The 14,713-nt window shown below is 49.9% G+C and overlaps 2 protein-coding genes across 2 annotated transcripts in view; one reads left to right on the top strand and one right to left on the bottom strand.

Annotated features, from left to right (window-relative positions):
* Positions 1-14,713, top strand: part of LOC142590511 (cytochrome P450 3A6-like) — a 168,694-nt gene that overhangs the window by 50,245 nt on the left and 103,736 nt on the right. The gene's annotated exons all lie outside the window — the stretch shown is intronic.
* Positions 12,249-14,675, bottom strand: LOC142590770 (uncharacterized). The gene is made up of 3 exons (XM_075703190.1): positions 14,578-14,675; positions 13,473-13,599; positions 12,249-12,668 (listed from the first exon to the last, which is right to left on the bottom strand). The coding sequence occupies exons 1-3, from the start codon at positions 14,673-14,675 to the stop codon at positions 12,249-12,251; spliced, it is 645 nt and encodes a 214-aa protein (XP_075559305.1).

The raw sequence follows: 14,713 nt of genomic DNA, 5'->3' as shown, positions 1-14,713 counted from the left end.
CCCGTGGTCTCAAATCGAGAATTTCTGATTTTAGACATTTTGTCTTCGAAAACAGTTTTCCCATCCTCTTAATTTGCGAACCGAACGTGCAGAATGTTATGCGCATTTTTGGCTATGAGGCATTCATGTCCTCTACCTGTGGTGATGTGAGCAAGGTAATTGTATATATTACAGGCGATCTGACTTACGTGTTGCACCCAGTCCTGCCTCACGACGACCACCAGTACGTTTGTTTAAACGTGAAAGCGAATAAGCTTACGTACACACTCGTCGCTGTGTACATTTCTCCTTCAAGTTGCGTCGACTCTAAACGACTGCACGACGTGCTATCAGCGACAACCGGCCCTACGATTCTCACAGGAGATTTTCATGCTCGCCATCCGCTTTGGGGGAGCTTGAAGATGGATTCCAGGGGAAGGCGGCTAGTATCCTTTCCCACACAGCACGACCTTTACTGCCTCAACGATGGTAGCCCGACATACTTACGCGGGCCTACGTACAGCAGCTGCCTAGACTTGACCCTGGTTTCTCGGCGTCTTGAAAGAAACGTGCAATGGTTTACAGACATCGAATCACATGGAAGCGACCATATTCCGACGTACCTGAAGATCAAGGGACTATCGAAATGCTCCTCCATGGCCCTCCGGCAAATTGACTGGTCGGCGTTTCGGTCGCACATGGAGGGAGTATGTCAGCAAGGGAACCATTCAAGTCTGGAACACGAAATCCAAAAAGCCATGCAAGAGGCTACGCGTAGTTTCCAGCCTTTCCCGAAATATGAAGAATTTGAAGCAGAACTGCAGCGACTGCGAGCAATTCGCCGGCGGGCTGAAAGAAGATACAGGAGAACTAAATCCATCCATGATCTCCGAGAGGCAAGGCGGATGCAAAAGAAGATTCAACGTCGCATCGATGCACTACAATCTCAAAGATGGAAATGTTTCTGTGAGTCGTTGGATCCATGTCAGCGATTATCTCAGATATGGACAGTCGTGCGCGGGCTTCGCGTATCACCACGGCAGCATGTTCCTTTCAAACTACTCGCTTTGTACCAAGGTCGCCGCGAAATTGACATTGCTGAAGAATTTTGCTCAGGACTTTCTAGCTTGCAGTTCCAACGCGCAATTACACCATGTGCCACTCCTGTGCCACGGGATTCCCGCATGGATCTAATTTTTTTCGCTGGAGGAGCTTGAAGCGGCACTGGCGACTTGCATGTGCTCTTCGTCACCTGGACCGGACGGGATTACCTATGCGGCGCTCGCCAATCTTGGGCAGAAAGCACGACTCATGCTGCTAAACCATTACAACGAGTCTTGGCGCAACGGTTTGGTTCCACGTGAATGTAAATGCAGCCGCTTGGTTCCACTTCTCAAACCTGGTAAATCACTGTTAAACTTGTCATCGTACCGCCCCATCGCTCTGGCCAGCTGCATAGGGAAAATAATGGAAAGAATGATTTTGACGCGCCTGGAATGGTACCTGGGAAATTACAACGTGTACCCAGATGCTATGTGTGGCTTCCGGCGTGGGCGCTCATCCATAGATAATGTCATCGATTTGGTTACGTTTCTTCAGCATTAAAAGCGTCTGAAACGACTCACTGCTGCATTATTCCTAGGCACAAAAGGCGCCTATGATATTATAGCACATTATGCCATTATAGATGCTCTGATTGAAGCCGGAATCGGTGGCCGCACTTTTCAGTGGCTGTGCAGTTATTTGACCGACAGGCATTTCTTCGTGATGACCGAGGATGGCGCCACGACTCTACACCAAACGTGGCGTGGAGTACCGCAAGGCGGAGTGTTGGAGCCCGACGCTATTCAACCTAGTGCTCGCTGGCCTAGTCCGATGCTTGCCCAACACATTTCAGGTATCAATATATGCCGACGATATCTGCATTTGGGCGTCTGCTGTAACACGACTGCAGGTACGAGCAGGGCTACAAGAGGCAGCTACGCTAACATCACTTGCGAAAACAGAACTCAGAGCTGTCTTCAGAGAAATGCTGCCTTCTTACATTCACTCTGAAGGAAATGAAGCGTTACACTGTAAAGGTGAATGGGCAAGCAGTAGCAAATGCACGGAAACACCGCTTTTTAGGGGTAATTTTCACCGCGACCTATCATGGATCCCGCACGTTTCATACCTAAAGAAGAGGTTAATGACAATAATACATCTGAAATTTCTCGGCGGGAAGTCATGGGACACATCGGTGCGGTCAATGCTGCAGCTTTATAACGCCGTATTCCTCGGTTACGCAAGATACAGTCTTCCTGTGCTTGGTAACACCTGCAAAACAAACCTGCGTGTACTCCAGGGACTACAAGATCAAGCCCTAAGGACGTGTCTCGGTCTTCCGAGGTGTGCATCTAAATCGGCAACAATTGTCATAGCTCGAGATCATCCAATATCAACGTGCTTGGCAACCGACGCTCTCAGGGCGCATATTCGGCACGTTGCCCGACTACCTTCTCACCATCTTGCCGCTCTACCCGCAGAAAGGCCACACGCAACTTTCAGTCGTATAATCGTTGCCAATCATACCTCATTGTCATCGAACTACATGCCTGCAGCAAGACCATCCTAACCTTTATGGTGCCTGCACAGACCTGAAATACGCCTCACCATCCCAGGAATCATGAAGAAAGCCAACATGCCGTCGTTTGCCCTTAAGCAGGCCACATTAGAACTTTTACATGAGGTGCACAGTGGCCGCGTACACGTTTACATCTATGGTTCAGTCACATCTGCAAGCGCAGCTGCCGCTGTGGTGATACCAAGAAGATCCGCCAAAATACAGCTTAAGACGTCACATGTATCATCAACGACAGCTGTTGAACTGGTAGCCCTGCGTGTGGCTCTTCATTTCATTAAGGAGGAACCATCCCACGCATGGTCAGTCTTCTGTGATTCCAAGGCAGCCCTACAGAGTGCACTCTCAGCACTGCGCCATGGATCACATGAGCAGCTCGTCGCAGAGATCAGAGAGGTCCACCATCGACTAGTTGACGAAGGACACGATATAATATATCAGTGGTTGCCTAGTCACTGTGGCCTACATGGCAATGATCGAGCAGACGCAGCTGCCCGATCTGCGCATGACGGCGTCAACTGCGTTGCCATTTCTCTTTTGAGAGCCGACACAGCGAAAACACTTTCCGCACTTGCGCGTGACCTGACACTAGCCCAATGGAATTCATCCGATTTCACAATTGCACGCCTCCATAACCTGGACCCTAATTTAAAGCTCCACATTCCGCCCGAGCTTCCACGACGTGACTGCACCCTTCTTGTCCGTCTATGGCTTGGAGTAGCATTTTCAAATGCCTACTCCTTCCTTATCGGGATGGCCAACAGCCCACTGTGCGCATTCACAGCGATGTCGCGCACGACCTGAAGTGGTCCACGTGGTGCGTCTTAAACCGTTTTACGGACGCTAACGAACTTTCCTTATTTTGTTTTTTTTCTTTGCTACGAGTGCTTATTTATTACTTTCGTTTGTTTGCAGCATCGGGTCGATGCTTTTTAAGAGGGGGGTATTGACACGTGTACTTGTCTTTATCGGGCGACACGTTTTGCCGCCTAACAAATGTTATCGCACAGCGCGGGACGCGCATGCATGTATCCGAAGTTTCTGGAAAGTTATCGATGCTTCTATCCGCTGTCTGTTGTCGCCGAACCTTGTGTTATCTGATTTCATCGCTTGACACGAATGGTGTAGATCTTTGTAGAAGGCATGCGGGTCCCAACGTTTAGTCTGGAACATTCGATGACTGCTCTATAAAAGCCGACGCGCTTGACCCGCTGATGAGATTTTCGACGATCGCCGACCGTGTTCGCCGCTATCGTTGTGCTATAAGTGTAGCCTCTTTTGTGGGCACAGGTTCGCCCAATAAAAGTTAGTTTTGTGTTCCACAGTATTGCTACTATGTTCTTTGACGTCACGACCACGTGACATCTGGTGGAGGTGCTTTACCTTCATGTACCGGACGCCCCCGACAAGCCGTAACTCAAGCCCGGACCGGAAAGACAACACCAGCGCCGTCCCGGAACATCGAGCAAGCCGCCGTCTTCAACAGCTGCCCCCGGAGCACGGACTGTTACCTGAGACCAAGAAGATTGTGCCCAAGGCAACTCCAATGGCAGCCCCAGCGTCCCCCATCGTGCTGCAGCAGCCCAGGGAACCACCGACGTTCCGCGATTCCACATTTGAGGACCCGGAAAGCTGGCTGGAAACGTATGAGAGGGTCGCTAAATTTAACAGCTGGGCAAACAAGAACAAGCTGCGACATGTTTATTTCGCATTGGAGGACGCCGCCAGGACGTGGTTCAAGAATCGAGAAGCCACCTTGACGACGTGGGACCTGTTCCGGAGCGGCTTTCTGCAAACATTTACAAGCGTCGTGCGAAAAGAGCGAGCCCAAGCTCTACTGGAGACCAGAGCGCAGCTGCCGAATGAGACGATCGCGATCTTCACTGAGGAAATGAACCGTCTGTTCCGCCACGCCGACCCGGAAATGTCCGAGGAGAAGAAAGTCCGCCTGCTGATGCGTGGTGTAAAGGAGGAACTTTTCGGCGCAATGATACGAAGCCCAGCGACGACCGTAGAAGAGTTCCTTCGCGAGGCCACGAGCATTGAGAAGAGACTCGAAATGCGGAACCGGCAATTCAACCGGCGCACGAGCTCGACAAACTACGCCGGAGTTCAGTCACTGGCCACCGACGACCTGCGCGAGACCATCAGGGCAGTCCTACGAGAGGAGCTTCAAAGGATCTTCCCTTCATCGCAACCTCAAGTGGCCACAGTCGCCGAAATTTTCAAAGAAGAAGTTCAGCGATCGCTCGGAGTTCCCGAGTTACAACCACAATCATCGCAGCCCCAGCCAGAAACGATGACCTACGCCGCCGTCGCCCGCCGTCAAGGTCCCCCTCCACGACCGCGGCAGGGCCCTGCAACGCCGCAATTCCGTCGACCACCGCCGCCGCCGCCAGCGCGCCCACCCGTCGCCCGGCGCAGCTACCCGAGAAAGACAGACATTTGGCGAGCCCCCGACCACCGCCCGCTCTGCTATCACTGCGGAGAAGCCGGCCATGTGTATCGCCGATGCCCATACCGCGACTTGGGACTGAGAGGGTTCGCCGTCAAAGCGCCGCGTCCACAGCTTGGAGAGCGCCCACGTGACATCGCCGACTACCTCGCCGCTACTCAATGGAGCCCTGGACGACCGTCCCGTTCGGCGTCACCTGTCGCCGCAGCGCCGACCATACACTGGCCAAGCCCGGGGCCGCTCTGCGAGCCCATATCCGGAAAACTAAAAGCAGCAACCGATGGAGGTGCGGTTGCAGTTCGTCGAACTGACGAAGATCCTCCGCCGCCGACGCAGACGACGAAGAAACCATCTCGACGACCTAATGACGACATGCCGCCGTCCCGAAGAAGTCGGGAAGCCAAGACTACACCAACGAAAGACGACTTGACGACGCGACGTTCCAGCTTCAGTTAAACACGACGCAGCCGTGATCCGACGCCAAGACCCAACTGCAACGCCAGACAAAGAACCACCGACCTCGACGTGCTTCTCGACGGCCACGCAGTCACTGCCTTAGTCGACACAGGGGCCGATTACTCCGTAATTAGTGGACACATCGCCGCCCAGTTGAAGAAGGTTAAGAATGCATGGGAGGGTCCCCAAATTCGGACCGCTGGAGGACACCTCATTACGCCAACTGGAATCTGCACGACAAGAATTACCGTTCATGACCGGACTTACCCTGCCACCTTCGTTATCCTCCAACAGTGTTCGCGAGACGTCATTCTCGGCATGGACTTCCTGAACCAACACGGCGCAATCATTGACCTGAAGTCGAAGTCCATAACGCTGTCGAAAGATCGAGCAATATCGTCGGAGAGCTCTAGTAGTTACCGTGCCTTAAGTGTGCTCGAAAGTCAAGTCAGCATCCCGCCTCGCTCCAGCATTGTCATTTCCGTAGGCACCAAAACGCCTGCCGACGTAGAAGGCGTCATCGAGGGTGACCAACGTCTACTGCTAGACCGTGAAATTTGCGTCGCAAGAGGGATCGCTCGACTGCATGAAGGGAAAACGGAAGTGTTGCTGACAAACTTCAGCCAGGAGTTCAAGCACATCAACAAGGGCACGACGATCGCGTACATCGAGGAAATTCTGGAAACCAGTAATGCGTTTGTCCTCTCGGATTCCGCCGCATCTACCCCGACGACCATGGTTCCCGAACCAGACTACGACATTAATCCAAGTCTCTCCGTGATTAAGCAACAGCAGCTCAAAAGTCTGCTCCAACGATACAAAAGCTGCTTTTCGACGTCATCGAGGATTCGACAAACACCAGTCGCCAAGCATCGCATAATAACCGAGGAGAGCGCTCGACCACTCCGCCAGAGCCCTTACCGAGTTTCGCCGCGAGAACGTGAAGCTATAAGACAACAAGTCGACGAAATGCTCCGCGACGACATCATCCAGCCGTCGAAAAGCCCGTGGGCATCCCCTGTTGTCTTGTTGAAGAAAAAGGACGGCACCTTACGTTTCTGCGTCGATTATCGTCGACTGAACAAAATCACAAAGAAGGATGTATACCCCCTACCACGGATAGACGACGCATTAGATCGGCTCTGCAACGCAAAATACTTCTCGTCGATGGATCTCAAGTCTGGCTACTGGCAAATAGAAGTCGACGAGAGAGATCGCGAAAAGACCGCCTTCATCACGCCAGACGGCCTCTACGAGTTCAAGGTCATGCCATTCGGACTCTGCTCGCGCCTGCAACATTCCAGCGCGTCATAAACACGGTGTTAGCAGGATTGAAGTGGCAAACCTGTCTTGTTTACTTGGATGACGTCGTCGTCTTCGCGGAAAATTTCGACGATCACCTTAGGCGGCTTGCGACAGTACTAGAGGTCATCAAGTCATCAGGGCTCACTCTGAAGCCAGAAAAGTGCCGCTTCGCTTACGATGAGCTTCTGTTCCTAGGCCACGTCATCAGCAAGTCTGGAGTTCGCCCCGACCCGCAGAAGACAGCTGCCATTGCAAAGTTCCCGCAGCCCATCGACAAGAAGGCAGTGCGTAGATTTCTTGGCATGTGTGCCTACTACAGGCGATTTGTCAGACTTTTCACGTATCGCTGAGCCGCTGACGCAGCTAACTAAATGTGACGTCGAGTTCAAGTGGGAAACGCCGCAGGCCGACGCATTTCAAGAACTCAAACGACGCATGCAGTCGCCGCCCGTACTTGCGCACTTCGACGAGCACGCCGATACCGAAATCCACACTGACGCCAGTAGCCTAGGCCTCGGTGCCGTGCTAGTCCAGAGAAAAGATGGTCATGAACACGTGATAGCTTACGCTAGCCGGTCGTTGTCAAAAGCGGAAGGCAATTATTCTACAACCGAAAAGGAATGCCTCGCCATCGTTTGGGCTACAGCGAAATTTCGCCCGTAGCTATATGGCAGGCCATTCAAAGTCGTCAGCGACCATCACGCTTTGTGTTGGCTAGCGAATTTAAAGGATCCTTCAGGATGGCTGGCGCGGTGGAGCCTAAGACTGCAAGAATACGATATCACTGTAACCTATAAATCCGGACGAAAACACTCTGATGCCGATTGCCTATCACGCGCCCCCCTTGACTCGCCGCCACAAGATGACGAAGATGACGACGCCTTCCTCGGCATTTTAAGCGCAGAAGACTTCGCTGAACAGCAGCGAGCAGACCCGGAGTTGAAAAACCTCATCGAGTATTTGAAAGGGCACACCGACGTTGTCCCTAGGGCATTTAAGCGAGGATTATGTTCGTTCTCGCTTCAAAACAACCTACTCGTAAAGAATAACTTCTCACCAGTGCGCGCCAACTACCTTCTTGTTGTCCCGTCAGGACTGCGTCCAGAAGTATTGCACGCCCTACACGACGATCCAACCGCTGGGCACCTTGGATTCTCCCGGACGCTGTCGAGGATACAGGAAAGGTATTATTGGCCGCGCCTGACCGCCGACGTCGCCCGTTATGTCAGAACATGCCGAGACTTTCAGCGACGCAAGACACCACCGACAAGACCGGCCGGATTACTACAGCCAATCGAGCCTCCTTGCCGACCATTCCAGCAGATCGGGATGGACCTGTTGGGACCCTTTCCGACGTCAACAACCGGAAATAAGTGGATCGACGTGGCGACGGACTACCTCACCCGCTTCGCTGAAACTAAAGCACTGCCGAAAGGTAGCGCCGCCGAAGTAGCGAAATTCTTTGTCGAAAATATCCTGCTGCGACATGGCGCCCCAGAAGTCCTCATCACCGACAGAGGAACGGCCTTTACAGCGCAGCTCACCCAGGCCATTCTGCAATACAGTCAGACAAGGCACAGGAGGACAACTGCCTACCACCCACAGACGAATGGTCTTACGGAGCGGCTGAATAAGACCCTCGCCGACATGCTAGCAATGTACGTCGACGTCTAACACAAGACCTGGGATACCGTCCTGCCGTACGTAACATTCGCTTACGTACGTAACACGTAACAGATCACGCCGTTCAAGTTGGTTTACGGCAGGAACCCGACGACGACGCTCGACGCCATGCTGCCGCACGTAACTGACGAAGAGAATCTTGACGTCGCTACCTATCTCCAGCGCGCCGAAGAAGCCCGACAGCTCGCCCGCCTGCGAATCAAGAACCAGCAGAGGACCGACAGCCGACACTACAACCTCCGACGACGCTTCGTCGAGTACCAGCCCGGCGACCGTGTTTGGGTATGGACCCCGATACGCTGACGAGGACTGAGTGAGAAACTATTGCGACGCTATTTCAGACCCTACAAGGTCATCCGACGTATTGGCGCACTGGACTATGAGGTCGTGCCAGCCGGCATTTCGCATTCGCACGACCTGAAGTGGTCCACGTGGTGCGTCTTAAACCGTTTTACGGACGCTAACGAACTTTCCTTATTTTGTTTTTTTTCTTTGCTACGAGTGCTTATTTATTACTTTCGTTTGTTTGCAGCATCGGGTCGATGCTTTTTAAGAGGGGGGTATTGACACGTGTACTTGTCTTTATCGGGCGACACGTTTTGCCGCCTAACAAATGTTATCGCACAGCGCGGGACGCGCATGCATGTATCCGAAGTTTCTGGAAAGTTATCGATGCTTCTATCCGCTGTCTGTTGTCGCCGAACCTTGTGTTATCTGATTTCATCGCTTGACACGAATGGTGTAGATCTTTGTAGAAGGCATGCGGGTCCCAACGTTTAGTCTGGAACATTCGATGACTGCTCTATAAAAGCCGACGCGCTTGACCCGCTGATCAGATTTCGACGATCGCCGACCGTGTTCGCCGCTATCGTTGTGCTATTATACCCTAGTTACACGGGCCGCTTAACCGCGGTTAAACTTAACCGTGGTTAACTCGCTCAACCGTGGTTAACGGGAACCGTAGTCCGCCAGAGTTACACGGGCTATCCCGATCACGGTTAATGGTCTGATGACGCGTCACGTGATCCCTTGCGTACAGGCTTCATTTTGATAAATTTTTCTGCGACATTTCATTTCAGTGGTGTAAAGATGTTACTTTTCAGCAAAAAAAATGTCATATTTCAGTGTTCTAACGTGGAAAAGACTTCGTTTGGCACGTGTACGTTAGTACTTAGCGTCGTTTGAGAATAATCTGCTAACGCTGGTCGCAGTCGGTCGTAGAGTTGGTTTTACGGCCAACAATATCCGTTGCCCCCAAGCCGCTATCTATCTACGTCGTATCTGCGTTCCCGCTTCGTTCAGTGTTCTGTCTGCAGCGAAATCCCGCGTCCGGTTATCTTCTTTAGGAGTTTTTTATTTGTTGTGTCATTATTGCGTTCCGTGTTCTGCGTTCGGTGTCTGGTGTACCATTGTCGGTTTCTTCACGATGGCTCTTCGCCCGCCGCAGCGCCGTCTCAGTGCCGATCGACTTTTTTGGACTGTGTTCACAGCACTGCAAAGCAAGTTGCACGACCAGAGGATAAAGCAGGCCCGCATCTTTCAAGCTATCAACCACTTAGAACAAGAAAGGGAGTATGCTGAGCAGCGGTGCCGTCAGCTGATTCTCGCCGCTGTGCTGTTTAGCGCACGCAAAAGGCAAATATGGATGTATCCGCGTGAAAATTCGTGGTATGAAGCAACATTGCCCCAGCTTCCAGATAGCCGATTCCGGGAGAACTTCCGAATCAACCGATGTACTTTCAATTACATCGTCAGCGTGTGTGAAAGCATGAAGCGGCAAGACACAGTCATGCGCAAAGCAATTTCCTTGGACAAGCGTGTCGCGATTGCCTTGTACCGGCTCGCCACCTCTGCGGAAGATAGGACTGTGGCTAATCTCTTTGTCGTGAGCCGCTCTTCGGTGAACCTCATCTTCCGAGAGTTCTGTGATGTGGTTGTACGGTGCTTAGAGGCGCGCTTAGTGCGACTTCCCCGCCCACATGAAATGAAGGAGCACGTGCGTCAGTTTGCAGCAATCACCGGCTTCCCGCAATGTGTGGGTGCCCTGGACGGTTGCCATATCGAGGTTTGCCCCCCTAAAGAGCATGCAGCCGACTATTATAACTACAAGGGGTGGTATAGTTCGATTCTTTTGGCTGTTGTGGACCACCGGTACAGATTTATGTATGTCAATGTGGGGTCACCTGGAAGGAACCATGACGCGGCAGTGTTCGAAAGGTCGCGACTGCCTAAAGTTTTGGCAAGTGATCTGTTTCGACTAGAAGCAAAAAATGTCGAAGGTGTTTTAGTGTGCCCTCTCCTTCTTGCTGATCAAGCGTTTCCTCTGCAGCGCCACATCATGAAGCCGTTTCCTCGTGCCGGGCCAGTTGGTTCCCCATCGCAAGCGTTCAACTACCGTCTGTCGAGTGCGAGAAGAGTTGTAGAGAATGCGTTTGGTCGACTTAAAGCACGGTTTAGAATCATGCACAAGGGCCTCGAAGTAGATATTGACAATGTCAATCGCATTATTCGTGCATGCTGTGTACTGCACAACATATGTGAAGAACTTACAGATCACTGCGATATCACCTGGATCGAAGCTGTGCAGTGCCAAGACGCGGGTCGGCCGCAACCAGTGTGCAGAAGTCGCCGTGAAGAGCCACTCGGAGTCGCAGTTAGAGATGCCCTTGCCAAGCACCTTGCTGCTCGCCAAGCTAGCTGAGCATGCAGTTCTCGGTGCTTCTCAGGATGAAGTTTAGAATGTATTTTGAACTGTTATAGCCATGGTTCAGCTTTATCATTATTTTTCTTCATTTTAATATCTTTCTTGTGCTTTCCCTTTATGTTTTGTCGCAATGTATTTCAGGTTTATGCTCACTGATCCTTTTTTTTTGTGGATAAATTTTCACACCAACCTTCCCCGCCTTCTTGCTGTGAATATGTAGTGCGCTCTTTTTTACATTAAATTCTGTGTAAGCACATGTAAAAGGCACAATTCCACGTATGAACATGCGACTTTGCAGGAATAATAACTGAGATTTCAATTCATTTGAGATGGGATGAGCCAGTACACAAACAATTCTGAATTGTAGGTGCGACCACGTGCAATGTGCTGTAGCAAAACTGCATGAAATCTTGAACTGAACAGACCGCAAAGGGAACTGAACCTTCAAATCTGCTTAATATTATAGGGTCCACATAACACCTACATTTAGTTTTACTAAGCACACATGTATTTTCCCTAGTTTCTTTAGCCAATGCATGCTTGCACTTTTTTTAATTGAAACTTGGTATTGGGAAATAAGTACTTAACACTGGGAGGGGGGGGGGGGCACTTGGAACTGCCAGGTATGTAGGCCTTGAGCTGCGTGCTGATCAATGACCTAGCTCTCTTCGTATACTTGCTTCAACTTTACATTTCTCGTCAAGAAATGTAGAAATAATTCAGTTTCCAGTTTGCCAAAACGTAATTATACCAATAGCTATTTATAGCTTTTTAAGCTTCGGTAACTCGTGTTTCAGCTTGTTTGTGCAGTGTTGGGCAAGCTGATGAATTGTGTCCAGTTTTGTTCTGTGGTTATAAGTTGGAACTGGAGCTGTCCATGTGGTCTGTATTAACATTGCTGGGGATTGGTCTTTGGAAGGTTGTTCTCCGTCAATGTATGGCTGCTGTGCGAGGCCCTGGAATGCCACTCCCTTCACTAGGAATCCGTGTTGTGTAATGTTTCAGAGAGAAATGAATATTTGTTTTGTGCTATACATGATCACCTTTTATTTATCATTTGGTACAAGATAGTTCTCCAGCATTCTAATCATGCTTGCCTGCATGTCATTAGATTCTGCTTGCAACTTGATGAACGTCTTGTGAAGCTTGTAAATTTTTTTAGAAGCTTTCGCTGCTCGTTGTTCTGCTTGCTTGTGTAAGCTTACGAGTTCTTCGAAGTTTGTCGACGCAGGCCTCTTCCTTCCTTTAGCCTTGCTGTTGGCAGAACGGCTGCCTGCTCTAGCACCCAGGTCATTCGCTACCTCAGGCTGTGGGCTGTCTGTGGAAGGCTCTGGAGTTTGGCTGTCAGTGGGAGGCTCCGGAGTAATGCTTAGTTGACAAACACTGCTCTCCTCAGTAGAAATATTGCCATCGTCCCATGATGCAATGACCTCTGCAGAATTTGGCAGTTCATTCACTTGCTGCACCTGCAAATTTCGGTATGCCAATAACACATGAACATTCGACGCAGTAAAACAGTGGTAATAACTAAGAAAGCGTTCAGATCACCGAGATAAAATATGGCTGCAAGGTGGAATGAAGATTTGGATGGAGCTGCAATAGATGTACATACCAAATGAAAATGTCTGCATTGGATTTTAAGACACATACCTTAAGAATTAAAAGTATATTCTGCAGATTAAGTTGTGCGCAGAAAGAAAATTGTTGGCAAATTACAAGCTTTCTGCACACAGATGTATACGTAGAAAGCTTGTATTTTCGCTACAGGTTACAAAATTTTCAGCAAATCCTGGTATGTAAAAAGAATGGTGATGATGAAGGCTTTTTGCTACAAGTTAATTCGTTCCCTGAAATCATAGAAGGAATTAACTTGTAGCAAAAAACCTATATTCATTCATCATCAGCATTCTTCAGGATATGCAGGATTACACAACACTGCTACAAGTATGTGGTGTGCATTCTTAGGTCTCTTTATTGTAGTCTTGTTTTCTGTGCAGCTACACTAGTTATTCCTTCGCGTGGAGAAATGGAGGAAAGAAAGGATCTTAATGGATCCTCGAGAGGTTTGCTGGTGGCATGCCCCTCCAGATGATGGGATAAAAATGAAATCATGTGCACATAGGTACAGTACATACAGCAAACACAACACTTTCTGCAGCGATGTAGGCAGCCTATTGCTCACGTATAGTAGAGCCATGCCGTACAGAAATCAGTGCCGGACAACAGATGGTTATAAATGCTGGCAAGTATTGTGAAGACCTGAAGATTACCTCAATGTTTTCCTCCATGAGCAAGTCGTCGTTGACCGGTAGTGCTCCGAGGAAGCCGTGCAGACGCCGGTACAACGGCCAGGTGATGGCTTTCGAGCCGGTTGTTGTTGCGGTGCGCCTGAGCTTTCTGAAATTATAATATATTCATTTCGTCAAAGTGAAGCCTATGCAACACAGTCATTGCTCCAATACAGCTACTATAAATGTACCATAATTACCAAAGAAAATTTTTGTAGCACTGCTGCAGAAAGAAGGAAAGACCACTACATGTTAAGAATAATTACTTGACTAGTTTTCCGTCCCTTAAGCGATAATAGATCAAGAAAGGAGCAGATAATAAAATAAGAGAGATGTAAATAAAAATGTTAATCTGTAGTGTCGCCTCTAGGATATTTAATTCTGCAATAGTACTTATTTCCTGTGCAACAATTATAGCCATCTGAACAACATATTGTGGAAGGTCATTGTAGCAGTAATCGTGAAAATGAAGGTAAGCTTAAACTAGTGGAGCTTGAATTATTAAACATGTATTTTCATGGTAAACTTATACTGACAGCATGCACTTCTGTTAAATTTTTTTCCCGATTAGAAGATGGCAACGAAATTTTTGTTTCACGATAGATAAAAACCATATGAAAATTTCGCATGAGAGCACACAACGCTCAGCTTGCATTCCATTGTGGTACGCAGTGCTTGTCCGTGGTTTTAATATCTGCTCAGACATAGGAGCCAATTTACGACCCCATATTCGTTGGGCGCGGACAGCGGAGAGAGCATACGGCGCGTAGGCCATGCACCTTATAAACATGCGACTACGCCTGAAATTACACCAAGCTTAAAAATAATCCGGCACACGTATCAATGCCGTAAAGCCCTAGTGTTCTACCTGCGGCGAGGGCACAAGTGGCCGCAACGCATGGTCGCATTCTCTCGCGTTTACGCGTTGCTGTTTGCTAGAGGCTTTTGCTGCGCGCGCGTTTTCTTGCTGTTTGGATTTCTGTGTTATCGAGGCGTTAACGGCTGGCATCTCGTCTAGCAAGCAGACGCCGCGTCCTTTGACCAGTACATGCTCCCCTGCACGGCGTATTTCCCAATATTCACTTACCGATAACGTTTGTTCATGTTATCCAGCTTCAGGCGCACTTGCTTCGTCGAATATGGTCCTTCGCCGGCGGGAATACTGGCGTTGAGCGTGGCCGTCATCTCTGCGTAGACGCGCGCGTTCCGACTACTTGAGCGCA

Source organism: Dermacentor variabilis, chromosome 8, assembly GCF_050947875.1.
Source record: "Dermacentor variabilis isolate Ectoservices chromosome 8, ASM5094787v1, whole genome shotgun sequence".
Classification (NCBI taxonomy): Eukaryota; Metazoa; Arthropoda; class Arachnida; order Ixodida; family Ixodidae; genus Dermacentor; species Dermacentor variabilis.
Note: the sequence above shows the minus strand (reverse complement) of the source record. Positions and strands in the feature narration are given on the sequence as shown.